Source organism: Plutella xylostella, chromosome 9 (assembly GCF_932276165.1).
Source record: "Plutella xylostella chromosome 9, ilPluXylo3.1, whole genome shotgun sequence".
Classification (NCBI taxonomy): Eukaryota; Metazoa; Arthropoda; class Insecta; order Lepidoptera; family Plutellidae; genus Plutella; species Plutella xylostella.
In genome coordinates, this window is record NC_063989.1 from 9,310,480 (window position 1) to 9,328,553 (window position 18,074).

The window sequence follows — 18,074 nt, forward strand, 5'->3', positions numbered from 1 at the left end:
TTTTATTTTGTAGTTGGTTGTGTAAACGAAATTCTGCAATTCTGCATTCTTCACTACCGACTAGCAAACTGACTCGAGAGTTTAACCCGTTCCTAACTTTGTTGAAATTAAGGCATACTTAAATAATCTAGCAAGGATATAATTTCAGGATCATCGTAGTTCTTTAGGAAAAGTTTGTATAAATAATAAAGTTCATAGTTACATAAAACATTAAAAAAACTTAATGAAATAAAATCAAATACGATCGTATCCAATTGAAATCTATCTGATTCTAACGAAGTATCATCATAATTTTCCTCCTTTTTGTGTAAAGAAAAGTGCGTTGAACCTCGCGTTGTTTTCTTGAGCCACTCAGTCTGGAGTCTAGACGGCTACAGTTTTTTGCAACAGATCGAACGCAATCGATTTATATGAATTAGTTTCAGACTACGTGTTTCATTATGACTTTCACCGACAAAGTCACCAGCGATCGATTAGGTCAATTTAAGTTAATTAGTATGAATATTTTTACTTTAAATCGTAAATAATTGTCTGTAACCTTCAAAGGTTTTCCAGTTTTAATCAACAATAATTTTCAGGAGAAATTATGGTTTCTAATTTTGTTAAATTTTAGGCGACTGAATAAAGGAAAACTTATGCTGAAGTTTTCAGTATAGTTTCAGCTATGTTTCAGTGAAGCATATCTGTTTCAGCTGATGGTCCTGAAGCCGGCGGGCGCTGCGACGCTGCACGGCGGGTGCAGCTGCACGCGGCCGCAAGGGCGCCGTGCGTCTTGCCCAAATTATTCGGGGCTGCACCATCGATTTTTCCCGCCCGATGCGGAAAATTGGCGGGAGGCGGGGCGGCCCCCCCTCGGGCGAGCGCGGGGGCGGCGCGGGGCGCGGGGCCGGTGCACCGGGCGGTGCAGCGCTCAGACAGTAGGACGACGACGCGACCGCGGGACGCAACCGGAGCAGCGGGCTCGTGGCATGTAGCTCGCGACTGTCTCGCCGGCGCGCCGCCCGCGCCGCCCAGTGATCGCCCAGTGCGCCGAGCCCGCCAGCTCGTCGGATGGAACCCAGAGTGCGCCCATTCGCATCAAGGTCAGAGTCTGTGAGTGCTAGTGCAAGGAGCCCCCAAGTGTGCAATGATGCGTCGGTAAAAATCTAATTTTGAGCCTGCGTTTTGCGTGTGTCCGGAAAGCGTTGTAAGTACCGTTTTTGATAGTGGAAGTTTTGGGGAACGCATGGTGCGTGCGGTGGGTGCAGTATGCATCACGCAGGTAAATTAGATTTGTGCCGACGGCGCGCGTAGCGGTGAGTCGGTGACTACGCGGGTCGCTACGACATTTTCGCGCCCTTTTCCCCGTCGCTTTGTTCGCGCCGGTTTCCTTTGAACCCCTTGTTTGAGTGGTAGCACTTTTCCTAATTTAAACGTTTCTTACGTTTAAAATATTTAAGCGGTGTTGTGTTTTGTTCTTTTGCAAAGAAAATTCATTTTAAAACTTAATTCCTGAAATAAATGTTACTCTCCTAATTTTCTTTGTAAGAATAGTATGATGCAGTTAGTTCCATAGTTTATGTATTACTATTGTATCTAGGTATCTATTGTCCTTAACATCCACTAGTACATGCCTACGTAAGCCTACCAGATAGTAATTTATTAGTAAATTACTCATAGATTAGCTATGATAACGTGTAATGGTAGCTTATGTTGTGATAATATGGTTAGTTGTTACATGCAGGGATCTATGCAGTTAAGGTCAAGTTCTAAATAGATTTAAGAGGATTTTAATCATAGTTTATTCAGTAGTTGCCACGGACACGTCGTCGTTTTCAGGGTTTTCAGGGCCTGTTGTGGTTAGTAACCGTCGAACGGGGTAGATACCCAACTGATTTCAGGATGTTAATTTATAATATTATAACTCGTATCTTGAATGTAAAAATTTAAATGTATCGAGGACGTGTAAGTTAGACTACTTACTGTTACATTGGTACTGTGTGTATCTGTCTGTGTTTGTGTTTGTAGATTAAGTATATTTATTTAGGCACATTCATTAATAGGTAGGTACGTCTACGAATTATTGGAGTAAATGCGTATAAGTACAAACTTACCTAATCCCTTTATAAAAAATATTTTAAGTTTTAGTTCAGCTATTGTAAAAAAACTTAGGAAGGTAGGCATCTACCCTTAAAAATTCCAGCCCATTAAAGTAGTTATTATAAATTTACACTTTATTATTACAAAAATATAAAAGCAAACTGCTTCGGTCATTTTAATATTAGCTAGCTATTGGAAATCCCGGCATCAAAATTAGCCTATGAATCGAGGGTTTCAGCTTACCAACTTTCAAGAAAATCCATTCAATAGAATTTACTCGAAAGAGTTACAAACATTCTCAAAAACTTTCTACACCATACTCTATTATAAAGTACATAGGTTAAGCACAATATAAATTTAAAGGAAACAATATAAAATAAATTCAGTAAGGTACATAATTATTTAAGTAGGTTGTCTATTTATTAAACCATCAGACTGTAAACTTGTCAAATTACAAAAAGTTTCAGATTTACATTTTTCTGTATAACACATACAATTCAATCATCGAGTGAATCATAATTATGTAAAGGCCCAGCTTGATGGATACTATTTTTTACTTCGATAGGACTTGTTTATAATTGATTATCTACCGCTTATTGTGTGCTTATTTTTGAGGTCATTTTCAGAAGCATCGAACCAAATGTTTCAAAGTTTTAAAACAAAAGATTTTCATAATGAGCTCCTGAGTATCTATTCTTCTAATTAAAAGACAGTAGGCACCAAACAAATTGCAATCTGTAATTTTACATTATATTTAGAACACAAACATACGCGACCTTTTTACCCGACTGCCGAAGGAGGAGGGTAATGTTTTTGTCGTTTGTATGTATTCTGTTAATATTTATCTGTTATAATACACTCATGGGGAACGAAACAGTTCTAGTGAGCATCAAATTACTCCTAAACGTAAAAATCTAGCCTAATGACGCCTTCTGCAACATTGAAGTACATTTAACAGAGCATCAGGATATTACCAACTAAAATCGGTAATATTTTGTACTAATTTAAAAAAATTATCTTTGAAAAATTTGGCGTCGTTTTGTGAGTGGAACTTTTTCATTGCCTGGCAGTGTATAAGTACCTATATGAAGCACTGAAGGCTGATGATGAAGAGTAAAATTGTCTTCCAACGAATTAATGTACCTATTCATGTTATCGGTATATTATATTCAAAAACTCTTGCAATGGCAGGTACTTCGGTATCATCGATCAACTTTTGAGCATGATAATGTGTACCTACTTAATAAACATCAAAACAATTCTAAATATTTATTTAATTACATTAATTTTAAAGCGTCGGTAATTATTTTTTTACAAATCTTATACAATAAATAAAGTTACAGTCCCATTATTCTCCATATTATAATTTTATATAAAACATTTTTTTTATAACTTATTGGAAAGTATACGGCATTAACATGTCTTGTCTTAACAGACAATTTTTATCTATAATATCGATCAGTGTAACTGATTTACAACTATTTAATTGCTTTCTAATTACTATTTGCATAAATAACTTCACGTTACTTCACTTGTACATTGTCTCAGCTCGCATGCATAGGAGTATTATTGCTATTTATAATAAATATTATACATACAAGAAGAATGTAAACTAATTGATGACTTTAAAACTCTCCTTGGTTGAAGTGGCTACTTACATACCTATTATCTCACTTATATAACTAAAGTTACTTTCCTATACATAGCTCAAACTGAAACTTAAATGATCGTCAACATTTTAAAAACTACTCTTCGTTACGGAAGGGCTCTTAATCTGTGTAATATTATTAAATCTTACCTATGCTAACGTAATGTTTGAGCTTAAACTGAAAAACCAAAAAGACTTAGAATACGTGATAATTATAAAAAAAACTGTTTTAGGCAAGTACTTACTGAACATTGTAAAACATAAACGTGCAATCTGCAATTATAATAACTTAACGATTTGATTTATTGTTTAGGTGTCAGTGGAATCTGTAGGTATTCTTGTGTGTCTTGTTTTATAATTAGCCAAGTTCCCAGGCTGATAGTTAAGTTGTTTCATGCTAAAAATACATCTGACCTAGAGACCACAAGGTAGATTTTTCCATGTCAAAATATAGAAAAAGTCTACGAGTAAAAAATCATCGGATATTACTCTGGCATAATAATGCGAAAATTCAGTCATGTCTGCATGCGAAGAAAATGTCCGCCTTCAATTAAAAAGCTTAAATAAACTACTTTTTTTAAAGCAGGTATAATTTATTACTCTAGCTCTTGCGTGCTTCTACTGGACTGTGAATTAGTATGACAGACTTACGATTGGTAGATTATAGCTATGCATTACCGGTTAATATTCTCAAACTTTTATACATTATTGAAACCAAACGTCTTTGACAAAAAAAACAATTCTAATGTCACAGTTAGTACGAGTTGCTGATTAAATTATCGTTTTCATAATGAGCTGAATGTCAATTTAAAGCGTGCGGCTGTCAAAACATGGGAAATTGATTAATTTAGGTGTCAATAAGATGACAATAGTCGAGCATGCGGTGTTGTACCAATTTTGCTTCCTAAGTACTTAAGTATACCGAATACCTAATTAGAGTTTCAATCAATACAAATTTATACTATAGACAAATCAAAAACTTTAATTGGAGCCTTAATAATGTTAGTTATTGCGGAAGATGTGATATTTCTTTTCAATCTATGGTATATTTTACTTGGTGTATTTTATTTTAATTTAATTTTCTTTATTAGGAAAAGATACAGCTCTTTAACATCACACATTAACTTACATTAGGTTCACACAGCACAGCCAATAAATTGATGGTAAAAATACAAGGAATTAGGTCATAGTAGAATAACTACTCGTATTTAGCCAAAATGAAGTAACTCCAAAACAATTACTTTCCTAATACAACTAAATAATAAAAATTAATGAGAAAATAACTTTTATTTTAAATTTTTTAAATAATCGTGAAAAATAAACTTGTACAGCATGGGACAAAAGTTGTTAAGTCTGAAGTTAACCCCTTTTTGAAAATTTTACTTATGAATCTCATTGTGCTGTGTTTAAAAATAAAAAGTTAAAGTTTCTGTTCAGACATATTATAGGTAGGTACTTATTAAACATACTATCTATAGTTAGCTATTATGGCACATATTCCGTGGGATTAGTTTGACGGAAAGGTGGCGAAATATAACAAACATGCGGTTGCTTTTGGTAACACCCTTTATTTTGTATACAAGTCTACGGTATTATTATTGCTACTGAAGTTAGAACTTAGGCTTATCGGGAACTATGTGGCTTGTCCCTGCATTATGTTACCTTATGTTCCGATTAGTATGATAGAGATCTGATTTAGCAACATAGCTGCAGTTTTTATTTATGTTTTCGTAAGAAACACCCAATATTTGAGACAATTGCTAGGCAGACAACTAAATATAAGAGCACAAATTGAACTAAAGAAAAATTTCAGTATTTAATCATTTGCATTCGTACGACAATTAGTACGCCAGTTCGGCGCATCTCAAAAAGGATTCAAAACGAAAGAGCGCAACATTTGGCGGCCGCCGGCTTATTCGTAACGGAAAAATGCTAGTTTTTTTTCTGTTAGGTCTAGACATGAGATCACATGGCCTAGGCTCGGCCGTGTGGCATTGACGCGGATCCATCCGCCTATATTTCGGGCATAGCAACCGCTCCTCCAATCGAAAAAGCCACAAGCGTCGGCACACACACGCATGCGCGCGCGCAACACATGCACGTCTGTTTAAGGCCAAGTCTGAAAACTGCAGTTTTAAGGCGCAACTTGGAATAGTGTTACAGTGGATTACATAACCATTTAGTTACTTAAGATTTTGATAACTATTTACGGCTACAAGGCATTATGGGTGAAGTTTATTCTTGTTATTAGTAAGATCTTCGAAGAAGTAAAAGCATCAATTTACAAGCAGCAGCGCGCTTATAACTAACAACATCATAGAGACAAAATAAATATAAATACAAGAACCTTCTAAACAAATAGTACTTATTAGAAGGTGATCTTAATACATAATAATTATAATTGCTAACTATCGTATTCGGACAATCTTAAAATTTGTAAAAAAATCGCCCCATAACTAAAGCTACAAGCTACAAAATATTTTCAGAAATGATGTATCGATTTCACTATGCAGTTTCGGATGATAGGTTATCATTCACATTTTTCCATGATGCAATGAAGGCATGATAGTAAATTTTTATATCGTGTTCGTCTTTAGTTTGTTATATAAAACACCCAATAAAATACATCCATTATACAACGTTTATTCATAGATATTATACAAAATATCCTTACCTTTAACTGTAAAAGGATACACCGAACCGACAAGGAATTCCAAAGACTCCAACAGAAAAGTCACATGACTACTTCAAGTCAACGGTCAAGCACAAAACACAACACGTAATTCAAAAGAAAGCATTTCTTTTGTCCCGTTCTTAATTCAAAACCGTTTTCTAGGAGTCTAGACTAGACCTTAAGTTCATAATACAACTCAGGGGGGTCAATCTATATGACGAAAAACAAATTTTCGGAGCGCAGCTGCGCGAGCCACGACTCTGTCTGGTTGTATTAAACTTGCCGTTTGCACGAGAGCTCTCGTCCGTTCGTTTTTCGTCAGTATAGAGTGACCCTCCAGATACGACTAGGCTGACACGTGCATGTCTGTGTGTCTGTGTGTGCGTAGACAGACAACTCTTGCCCTTGGGCTGCGCTTGCCGCTAGATATCAATACTAAATATCGGTTTGGTGCATTGATAAAAAATATTCAGCCAGATACAGTGGGGGTTAAAGGTAGTACCTACCTTTGGACTTTACAAACAAGCATTTTTTTATTTAAATCATGCCTAAATAGATATTTTTTTATTCAATTTTGATATGTAGCGTCGTCTCTTCCATAATAATTATTTTTATAAGTTGTAAATTTAGTAAGCTCTACAAGTATAGTGGTTACATATTGTAAGTAGTTCTCTAATTTCATGTCATTTGTTCATTAAGTTTTTCTTTCCAATTAAGTTCATTCTAAATAACTTCATTCTGAAAATTCCTGTTATAACTTAATAGAGTGGTAAAATTTAAAATTTTAACTATTTCAAAATATTTGAAAAAGTTGGCGTTACAATTCAGGATGTCGTCCTAGAAGCATAATAATATTCTATTACATAAACTTTTAACTAGTTATTCTCATTCGGATGTTATATGACAGATGATCAGTGAACTTACACATTAATTAGCGGTAGTTTAATTAATCGTACTAAGTAATATTAGAAAAACGAAACTTTGTCAGTATGGATGCTTGTTACTCTTTCACTTTAAAAGTACTCAAAAGACTTTCAAAAAATTAATTAAGCTACACGGGATTAACATGGATTAACACATAGGCTACGTTTTCCAGAATTTCCAAAGGAAAAGTTTTTAACCAGCCTTTTATTGGTTGGAAAAATATAAAATTAACCGCTTTGATTACTTACTTATACTTAATTATAACTAAAGCCTATGTTTAATTGATTAGCCAATAATATAAATATAAATAACGTAGGATGAAGGTGTGTGCGCACAATCCTGCGAGGATTATTGCAGTATCTTTGCGATTGTTCATATTATGTATTGATTATTTATAACCTATACTTAATTCAATAAATAAAAAATAAACAATATGTTTGCCGCATAAGATATGTATTTGTTGCAAGCATTCTAAGTAGGCGGACTGTGTGCCATACGCCTTGCTAATTGGATGCATACTATGCATAGCACACAATGCACATATTTCCACATACGCAGTCGTACACTCACACTAACTAATAAAATTTAAACGTAAATATTTCTGTTTAATCCGAAATCTTCATAACACCTACTGTACAATTTTTGCAACACCCTGTCTTATAAAATGAAGGTATGAAGTTAATACTTACTCAGTTATTCTATGAGAGACGAATAAAAAAATAATTTCACATGTTTTCTCCATAAATAATAAATTTTATTTTAAAATAAGGTACTTAAAATATTTTGTAGAGTATGTACAATGAATAAAGAAAATATTTAATACACACGAATGTTAGGTTTGCCATTGTGAGGAGAAGAATAAATTAGATACCTACTTAGTCAAAAAGTAGACTGCTTTCGTTTAAACTTACCCAGTCACTTAATCTTTGATAACAATTTTTCCACGTGTATTGTATCGACAAAAACGTCTGCGCCTATCAAAACACGCGCTATCAAAAAAAACTTAAAAGATCAAACATGAATTTATCATACGAATCTTTTTATATCTAAATAAATAATAATACCTACTATAATGACACGAGTAACGAGTGTACACGCGTAACTTTTATCTTGGATCTGACAAAAAATAGCGACAATCCTTCACACCAGGCTAAATAAATTGTTTGAAAAAAATATTCAAAAAGCTCAATTCTGTAGAGTTCAGTTATTTTCCCAGATGTAGGCGGATAAAAATTCTAAACGGCATTTAGGATGATATATAATTTTGTATTGTCTTTTTTAACCTCTGACTTTGACCTACGAATTGTGCACGTGCATTATACGGGTCTGCACCAAAAATAACAATTAAAATGCAAACTATTTATATCTATAAAATTTATTTTGATAAAAATATAATAACAGTAATTAAATGTCACGGCAACTATAGTATCGTATCGATCGTTATAGCACCAATCAAAATGACCAAATTAAAATTACAGGAAAAATCTTCAAAACGCAATTGGTCATTCTCAACTAAGTGTTAGCTAGTCGCATTTGCATCGCAGCTCGGAATCAATAATCATAGGCAGTCTAGGCGAGCTAGTCTAACAGTGGCCAAGGACGTTTTTTTATGTCGCTCCATAATTATGTACGTACATACGCTCTTCACAATGTGTACGTCGTATAATGGTCGTATATCAACTGCACGCGCCACGCACACATGCGTGGAAGATCCCACGCAATTCGCGTATCGACAAAGATTATACTGTACACTATATTCAGCAAACAAAGAATGTATGGTAGGTTTAATTCTGGTGATTTTATTGTTTCTTACAAAAGGGAATTGAGACGTTCTGTAAATTTGGTAGCAGTTTTATCGGAATCAAAAAACAAAGTCCTTATTTTAACGGATCATTGAAAATACCCAGTTATTATTTTTTTCTTTTACTAAGTAATCATTTGAACTTTTAACAGCCTGAAATCTTTAAGAAATTAATTACAATTAGATAAAGCTTATATTAATATCAGATAGTTAAAACCCAAACCGTCTCTACCGCCAAAATTATGCCGGATTAATAAAGTTCCGTGTAGAGACAAATATTTTAATAAAAACCATATTTTTTTGCCTAATTAGAAGAAGAGTGTCATATCTGTCACCGGCACATCTTTATGCATTCTTGTGTGCGAGAATATTTTACATTACACATTATACAATATACATGTCGTATGTTAGTGTGAGTGCATGAAATTGTATCAACAATGTAGCGTAGAGCTGAAATGGGTTTGTGACGTAGACTTCAGCCTGTATCTATGAGTGCGTTACGGAAGTTAAGATAATAATTTATGAACATTGTAATACAAAAGGTCACAGTGAAATGATTAGCTTGATGACTGTATGATGAGGGTTCACATTATAATCTCTACCCTGAAACAAAATGGTTTCATTGATTGGCTTGTTAATTAAATAATTATCCTTTCAAAAGAAGTTCGAAACTACAGAAGATTTTCATTAAAAAAATATTAACCCTTTTACAGGGAGTGGCTGAAATACAATTAAGTAAATATAAATCGCAATAAATATATGGTTTCAATGGTTTCAATGGTTTCAATGGTAAATTGTTTTGCCTTATAAAGGATTAATCAAAATAATTGATAACTTCTCGGCAGCCTGAGGTAAAATGCTCTTGTGTGGATGCACCTTTAGGGTTAACGAAGCCGAAACTCTGTAAGTTCGTACTCCATTAAATAAGCCTACGCCGTGCAATTATTGTGTCTAGCCATCAAACACAGACGTTGACCTCGACCGCTTACTTTTTGCCGCTAAGTTTTGGAAATCCCCTTACAAGATATCAAGACAATATGAACACAGGTAGGCATAGGCCATATTCTGTATCTACCTGTTGGAAAATAAAAAAATAATCTACACTCACGAGAAGTTAGTTTATTACTTCTATGCTCACGAGCAATATATACTACATACCTATACACAATAAGTAGGTACCTACATACACATACTAACTACACTCATGAGCAATGAAAAAGTTCCAGTGACAGTACGGAAAAGACTACTTATCTGCAATTTTATTGAAGTACTTAAGTGGTTAGTTACTTACATTTAACAAAGCATTATTATCAATCAAAAACAAAAATATTGTGTCATTGAAATACTAAGCTAAATCTACCTAAGTACCTACTTATTAAAAAAATGCCATTTAGGAGTTGGACTTTTGTAAATGGAACTTTTTTATTGCTCGTGAGCTTCGACGTGAGTATGAGTGGTATAATAGTTAAGGTAGGTTACATACAAATGTGATGCCGAATCCTACATTGCTTGTCTAGACAGAGCCCGTTATAATGACATGAATCGAGTAGGCGTGATTTTTTAAGCGCCGCCGCCGCCGCTGCGCTATTATTGATAGCATTTCCTTGAATTTTAACCGGTTTTTCAAATTTAAATATTTTATTTGTTACTAGGTAGGTATGTTAGTGAAATTTCTATTTAATTAAAAGCACTAGAGACACTAAAATACTCGACAAACTCTAAATAATAATATTTTTTTTGAGTGTTATAAAGTTTTAAATACCTACACCTAAGGGTGTTAGTCGGTGTTACCAGCTTATTCAATTATGTTAAATTTCCCGACTTATAACAATTATTCAAATTGCAGTTTAAAAACTTATTCTCTTCCCTCTATACTAATTTTAATATTTTATTGTGCAAAGTTATCTTTGCTGTAGGTATATTTTTAATAACTTAGGTACCTAAAATACACGGTACTGTTACTTTATGCAAAAAAAACGTATACACGTGTATCGTGGAAGGAACGACATTGTATATAATTATTTAATTTTACTTACGTAACAATGAGTAGGAATGCCTAATTAATTCGCAAAAAGTATGTCTAATAGGTAGGAACCTACTTTTGTAGTCTGTGTTTGTTTGACTTCATTATTAACGAAGTTTTGACATAAAGTGACATAAAGTAGTGCGCCTTACGCATCGTCCTATGTGTTGTGTTATTTTTTTAAAATCAATATTAAAATATTTATAATTATCTTATGAAAATAACAGCGTCATATACAACTTATTGTTTAATTAAACTTGACCGTCGTTTAGTTTAATTTTTAGAAATGAAATCTTAGATTGGTTTAGATCAAATTATATTTTGTTAAAACACTAACTTGCAATTGAAAAATAAAAATGCATTTTTGGGCCCTTGCTTTATGTTACTTTGTGGGAGGGGGTTCAGTTAAAATAAACAAAGTGTCAGATAAAAGGATTTTGTAGGCACTGAATCTTATACTATTTTTGCAACACCCTGTATAAAATAAATCTACCTGCAATAATAATCCAACATCCGGCTCCGCGACTTAGGCCCGTAGTTATAGAGTCACGCCTATGGGAATTATCGCGTATGGAACGTACGCAAACAGCCGCGCGGCCTTGATCTCACGCAGTGACGGGCCGGCCGCGCGTGTAACTTTATTAGCGGAGCGCGCATGCGGATTGCATTGTCGCCGTGCTAGCTTGGTCCACATGATGTTCTCCTTTGCAAGGTCGCTGCTTATCACACAAATGGTCACCTTATCTGATTCATTTTGACAGCTTAGCTCGTCGTCAATTTTTAGACTGCAATCAGCCAAAACAAAGACATGAAATATGTATGTATATCCTATTTCCTGATTTTTTTCAGCTAGTTATTATAGATACCTATTGGCTTTTGATATGTGTGTTCATCCTAGAATGCAATAGAAGCATACAATCGTGTCTGTGGCCTTAAAAACCGTCAGTTATGTGGTCTATTATATCACTAAGGTCGAGTATAGACCATCGTGTTGCAAATTACTATAGATAGGCAACTTAACTTTATACATAGGCTCTGTTGAATACCTACTTTCGTAAGTAATTATTACAAGACATAATCTTCCTGATACTGGCACCATCTGGTATTAAAGTATTATTTGTTTCTTACGTAAAAATTACAGATTTATCATTTCAATGCCCGCAGACATTAAGTACTTAAATTAAATCCGATTTAGGCATAACAAAAACACATTAATCTGGGTGATTGGGCGCAAGATGCAGCATTTAACGCAAATAGGATGTTAAAGGTCACACGCAATATGTACATAAAACATTTATAAATAGATCTAGCATTCCACGTCCGGCGCGTTTCTGAATCGAATATGGAGGAGTGGGGCGGATACAGACGGCGCGATGACATCACAGCTCGCTGCAGCGCGGCCGCCAACTCTTGCGCAATCGCGTGCCCTTGATCTTGACTGCGTCGCGGCCGTGCACGCGTATACCTACTCATTAAGTGCTTTACGCACCTATATTTATCTGCGCGCAGATGGTTGCTCAGCGGAACGGTAGTGTAATTCGTTGCCCATTAACACATGTGACAATGTTCCGGTGTTGAAGCCGCATGTAAGAGTTTTTATGAGTAAATAAGTACCTCCCTACCTGGGCAAAATATTATGTAGGTACATTTGAATGAAGCTAGATGAACGTTTAACAGTTAAATTTAAAAAGTTAGGATCCTTTTATACGTATAGAAGATATATAGATAAAATCTTTTTGGCTGAACCGTACACTTGAGACCGAGTTATTCTATGGCTAGAATTTTAATAATACAAGCTAATTTTACAAGATTTTTTTACACGTGTACTTATATTGGATGTACAAGGTAAAAATATTGATAATAATTATTTATTACAATGTTAAATGGGCAATGGATACATACATACTTACATAGTTATTACAAAAAGTTGTTTCAGTACAAGTTAGTTAAAGAACCTAATTTGCGTGTAATAGCAAAGCCATAATACTAAATGGGCTGTTATTGATAACAATTCCGTAGCACGTGCAAGATAAAATGTTACATAGCTACAAGCAAGCTAGGTATTCGCTCATACTACTTAATGTCATGTTTAAAGTTTAAAATAATATGAAACTTCCTACATTAAAAAAAATGTATGTGGTATAACTTTGTTTTCGGTACAAACCATACTAACAAAAAATACTTCTCTCTTTTCAGCGGCGGGAGCTAGCTCAGACATGGGAAGTGAGCACTATTGCCTAAGGTGGAACAATCATCAGAGCAACCTGCTGGGCGTATTCAGCCAGTTGTTGCACGACGAAAGCTTGGTGGATGTCACGCTAGCCTGCTCCGAGGGCGCCTCTATCAGAGCACACAAGGTTGGTTTACAAATTGAAAACATAGAGATAAGCTTGCACTTAGATTACATCGTCTTTTGTACCGTACTCAAAATAATTATTTGAATTGAATATATTTTATAACGCCAAATTTTCTATAGATTCTTCTGGAATATATTTGAAGACTTCTTTAACCCAGTGATTAAGGACAAAACTGGGGATGCCTCGGATAAGGCGAATTACAGACCAATATCACTGGCGACCATATTAGCAAAAGTGTTAGACAGTGTGCTTGACTCATATCTGGAGAAACACGTTCAACTGCATGATGGGCAGTTTGGCTTTCGTGCTGGATTGTCCACGGAGTCAGCCATATTATGTCTCAAGCACACTGTACGATACTACACTGATAGGAGTACGCCTGTATATGCATGCTTTCTGGACCTTTCGAAGGCATTTGATCTCGTGTCTTATGACATACTGTGGGAGAAGCTTTACAGCGAGACTGACCTGCCTGTAGAAATAACGGAAACATTCCGATTTTGGTACCAAAACCAAAACAATTGTGTGCGTTGGGCAGGTTCTGTGTCGGACATGTAGGGGAACCCGGGGTAAGACGGGGTCGCGAGGTAAGACGGGGCCACCCACATATATGCAAAACTATACATCTTAGGAATCTGAGTAATTAGCCAATAGAAAGGCTTAAATGATTAACCTTTAGTGCGCCATTGACTGCAGGTGTGAGCGCGTGCGTTTTTTGTGATAGCTCAATTGTTTGTTTTTGCGTAGTGTCCATGTTATTTTTGACCGGTAGAAACAACGCCACAACTCAGTAAGTAAAACAGTGGCATTTTTGGTAATTGTGTGTTTTTATTTAAGGTTTGGTACGCTTTGTTTAGATATGTGCAAAATCACTTTAACATTGAAAGTTTTTTTTTAATGAATTATTTTTATCAAAAATATAACGTGGGGCAAGACGGGGTAATTTTGGAGGGGCAAGATGGTGTATGGATCAAGCTTGGTGAAGTTTTTTTTTTTCTCCAACCCGATGTTTGACATTGGAGAAGGGCTCTAAAAGGGCTACAGGGAAGTTGGCTAAAAACACAAAGAAGATACTGCCTACGAAAAGAATAACAACGAAGATAACTGTGTCTACCTCTGCTGTGAGGATATCAACAGTCCTACTTTAAATCTAAGGAAAACTGGGTCGGATGTCAAAGGTGCAGGCGTTGGGCTCACACTGCAGGTGCTAATGTTGACGATAAAAACACAGAAGAAGTTTTGTTTGTCTGTTTTGTTCCCCACATAGTATACCTACCCCATCTTACCCCGTACATGGGGCAAGATGGTTTATTTCCCATTTTTTACATTTCTTAAAATAAGTCAATTGTAATGATTACTTTTTTGGCAAAAGCTGTGCCAAAGTGTTCGTCATTAAGTTCTTAATGAGCCATAAATAATTGATAACGTTGTGGTTATAAATACCTGTTGTTTTTTTTATTTTCCCTTAGCGACCCCGTCTTACCCCGGGTTCCCCTATAGGCTGGAGTGTGGGGTGAGGCAGGGGGGGTTGAGTTCACCAAAACTCTTTAGCCTATACATGAACCGACTGATTGAGAGGCTCAGCAGTGCCACAGTCGGCTGTTCTATTGACGGTCAGATGATCAACAATATTAGCTACGCCGATGATATGGTGCTGTTGACGCCTTCAGCCCGTGGACTTGAAATACTCCTAAGTATATGTGAAAACTACGCCACTGCCCATGGACTCAGGTACAACAGCAAAAAGAGTGAGATCCTAATATTTAAGGCGGGTAGAAAGACTTCTACTATTCCGCGACCCTTAACACTAGATGGATCTCCTCTGGCTCAAGTCCAAAAATTTAAGTACCTGGGTCACTGGGTAAATGAGGACCTCACAGACGACACCGACATGGAGCGGGAGCGCAGGGCATTGTCAGTGAGGTGTAATATGTTGGCCCGCAGGTTCTCGCGTTGCACGAAGGAGGTTAAAATAACCTTGTTTAAAGCCTACTGTACCTCGCTGTATACGTGTAGCCTGTGGATTAACTACACACAGAAATCCTATAATGCCCTGCGCATCCAGTATAACAATGCCTTCAGGATTCTGTTGCGGCTACCGCGATTCTGTAGCGCATCTGGGATGTTTGCTGAAGCGCGGACAGACGGGTTCCAGGCGATCATGCGAAAAAGGGCAGCATCACTGCTGCGCAGGACTCGCGGTGGTGGCAACAGCCTCCTGAAGATTGTATCTGATAGGTTTGATGGTCCCTTTTTGCGACATTGGTCGGGTCTGCACGTTCCATCCATGCCATCGCAACGGTCCTATTAACCCTAAAATGATTTTTTGTATATTTTGAATTTCCTTTTTATTTTTATTATGTATGCACTTAAATTTTGTTGACATTTAAATTTAAAATTCTTTTGTTATTGTTTTTATTAATTCACCTAATTGCTTGCTGATTATGATTGTAATATTAACTATTTGACATCTGAAATTATTTATTTATTTATCTTTTATAATATCATGCATGTTTATGAATATAATTTACTAACATAGACTAAGGATACATTGTTACTAACACATTATATGGATTGTTATATCTGAAATAAATAAATTATTATTATATTATTATTATTTAACTAACAGTCCCTAATTCACTATGTATTATTCTCAGTCGAATCTTTTATCTCATTTTCAGGTAGTTTTATCAGCGTGCTCATCCTACTTCCGCTCCCTGTTTGTGGACCACCCGTCGCGTCATCCCATCGTCATCCTCAAAGACGTGGGGCTAGAGGAGTTGAGGACTCTCGTTGACTTCATGTACAAGGGTGAGGTCAACGTTCAGTACTGCCAACTTCCTGCTCTTCTTAAAACTGCTGAAAGCCTACAGGTCAGTACAAATTTCAAATTCATTTTCGATTAAATTTAAACACCGTAAACATTTTTATTAATTTATACGCGTTTTGCAATTATAGGTTAAAGGACTTGCTGAAATGACGACGTTAAGCGCAGCTGGTATAGACACGCGACACGTTCCAGAACCAATGGAAGAGTGCCAATCCCAGGACATAAGAGAATGTCCAGAGACACAAGAAAGAGTAGCAATTAGGGATATTCGAGAAAAAGATAATAGAGAGGAACGGCATGAAACACAAGATGTACGAGAAACTCGTGAAAAAGAAACTAAGGAAATCTCTGAAACAAGAGAAAGTCGGCCTTTAAGAGAAACCCGTGACTTGAGGGAGACACGGGAGCACAGAAATAGGGAACAAAGAGAACCAAGAGATCTAAGGGAAAATCGGGATACTCACGATATCAGAGAACCTCGAGACTTTAGAGAGTCTCGCGAACTAAGAGATCATAGAGAATTGAGAGACACTCGGGAGCCGCGAGACTTGAGAGAGCCACGTGAGATGAGGGAAATGCGAGAACATCGAGATTTCAGAGACACGCGGGAATACCTTGAAGCACGAGATGCACCTGAAGCTTCTCCACCACGGATATCACCTTTACTATCAGTGCGCCGATTCAGAACTGACACTTCAGTTGAGACTCCAGCATCGACACATCCTCCTATTCCAAAAGATGAACCACCCGATGACCCAATGCGCCCTTCTTCCCCAGAAGACGATGTCGTATCAATACGTTCTAATGGGGCTCAAAGTGATAACATAGGTGAGTCATATTCACAAGCCTTATAAATTAATATTAAAAAGTAAAAGCCCATAGGAGGTTAAAAGAGCTGCTCAGTATTTTCCATCTACGTCCTTGGTTAACCACAATTTTATTTAGAAACACAAATTTGTTGTGCTGTTCGGTTATCAAACCCGGATCCCTACCATGGCTAGACCACAGAGGCAAATCTAATTAAAAAATGCAGGGTGTTTTGCACATTTTTTGTTTTAATTGTTTCTATAAGTAATTCAAAAAAAAAAACTTCGATTATCTAAACTACTCGACGGTAGTACCTACCTACATGCAATTAATACAGTAATTGTAGTTTACTGGGTGCACTGAGGTCATCCTAATAAAATTATGCCTAGTGGCCCGATGACTTCTTCAGTTCTTCACTTACCTAAGTAATACCTACATAGGAGAAGTAAATTTTTTAAGGAGCAAATATCACTATCAATAATCAGTGGATTCCACCACTCCGAACTAATGGGGTAATTTTTTCGAGCTGGTCACACCTACACTCATTTGCATTTTGTTTCTGCAACTTGCTAAATAATGTACTTTCATAAGATATTCAGCTGTCACATTGAGACTTAATAAAATTTATTCTAATATAAAAATCCTAAAACCATATAAAAAAATATATGGTTTTAGGATTTTTTTCAGGTTGTCATTTTATATAAAAATTTCAAGCGTAGAATCTTAAAATAACAGCAATAACAAAACATCTGAATCAAACGGAAATGTCAGTGTCACACTGACAGACACTACACAGACAGTCAGTCAGCATCAGCAGTGTTTTGTTTATTTTTGTTTGTTTTGTTTAGAATTATTATTTTTCTTGATTACCTTGCTCGTGATTTCGTGAAGTGTTTCTCATGATCATGAATGTGATCGTAAAATTTCGCTC

At 35.9% G+C, this 18,074-nt stretch overlaps 1 protein-coding gene across 3 annotated transcripts in view; it reads left to right on the top strand.

Annotated features, from left to right (window-relative positions):
* The first annotated feature begins 898 nt into the window (after positions 1-898).
* LOC105383999 overlaps positions 899-18,074 on the top strand; it is a 32,695-nt gene continuing 15,519 nt past the window's right edge. Inside the window, exons 1-4 of one of the 3 annotated variants that reach the window (XM_038108556.2) lie at positions 899-1,186; positions 13,346-13,506; positions 16,188-16,379; positions 16,465-17,164. In XM_038108556.2, the coding sequence (XP_037964484.2) occupies positions 13,366-13,506; positions 16,188-16,379; positions 16,465-17,164 (1,033 nt within the window). In that variant the 5' untranslated portion in view covers positions 899-1,186; positions 13,346-13,365. The remainder of the gene's footprint in view (positions 1,187-13,345; positions 13,507-16,187; positions 16,380-16,464; positions 17,165-18,074) is intronic. The other 2 variants (XM_038108561.2, XM_038108549.2) reach the window with 2 other exon arrangements.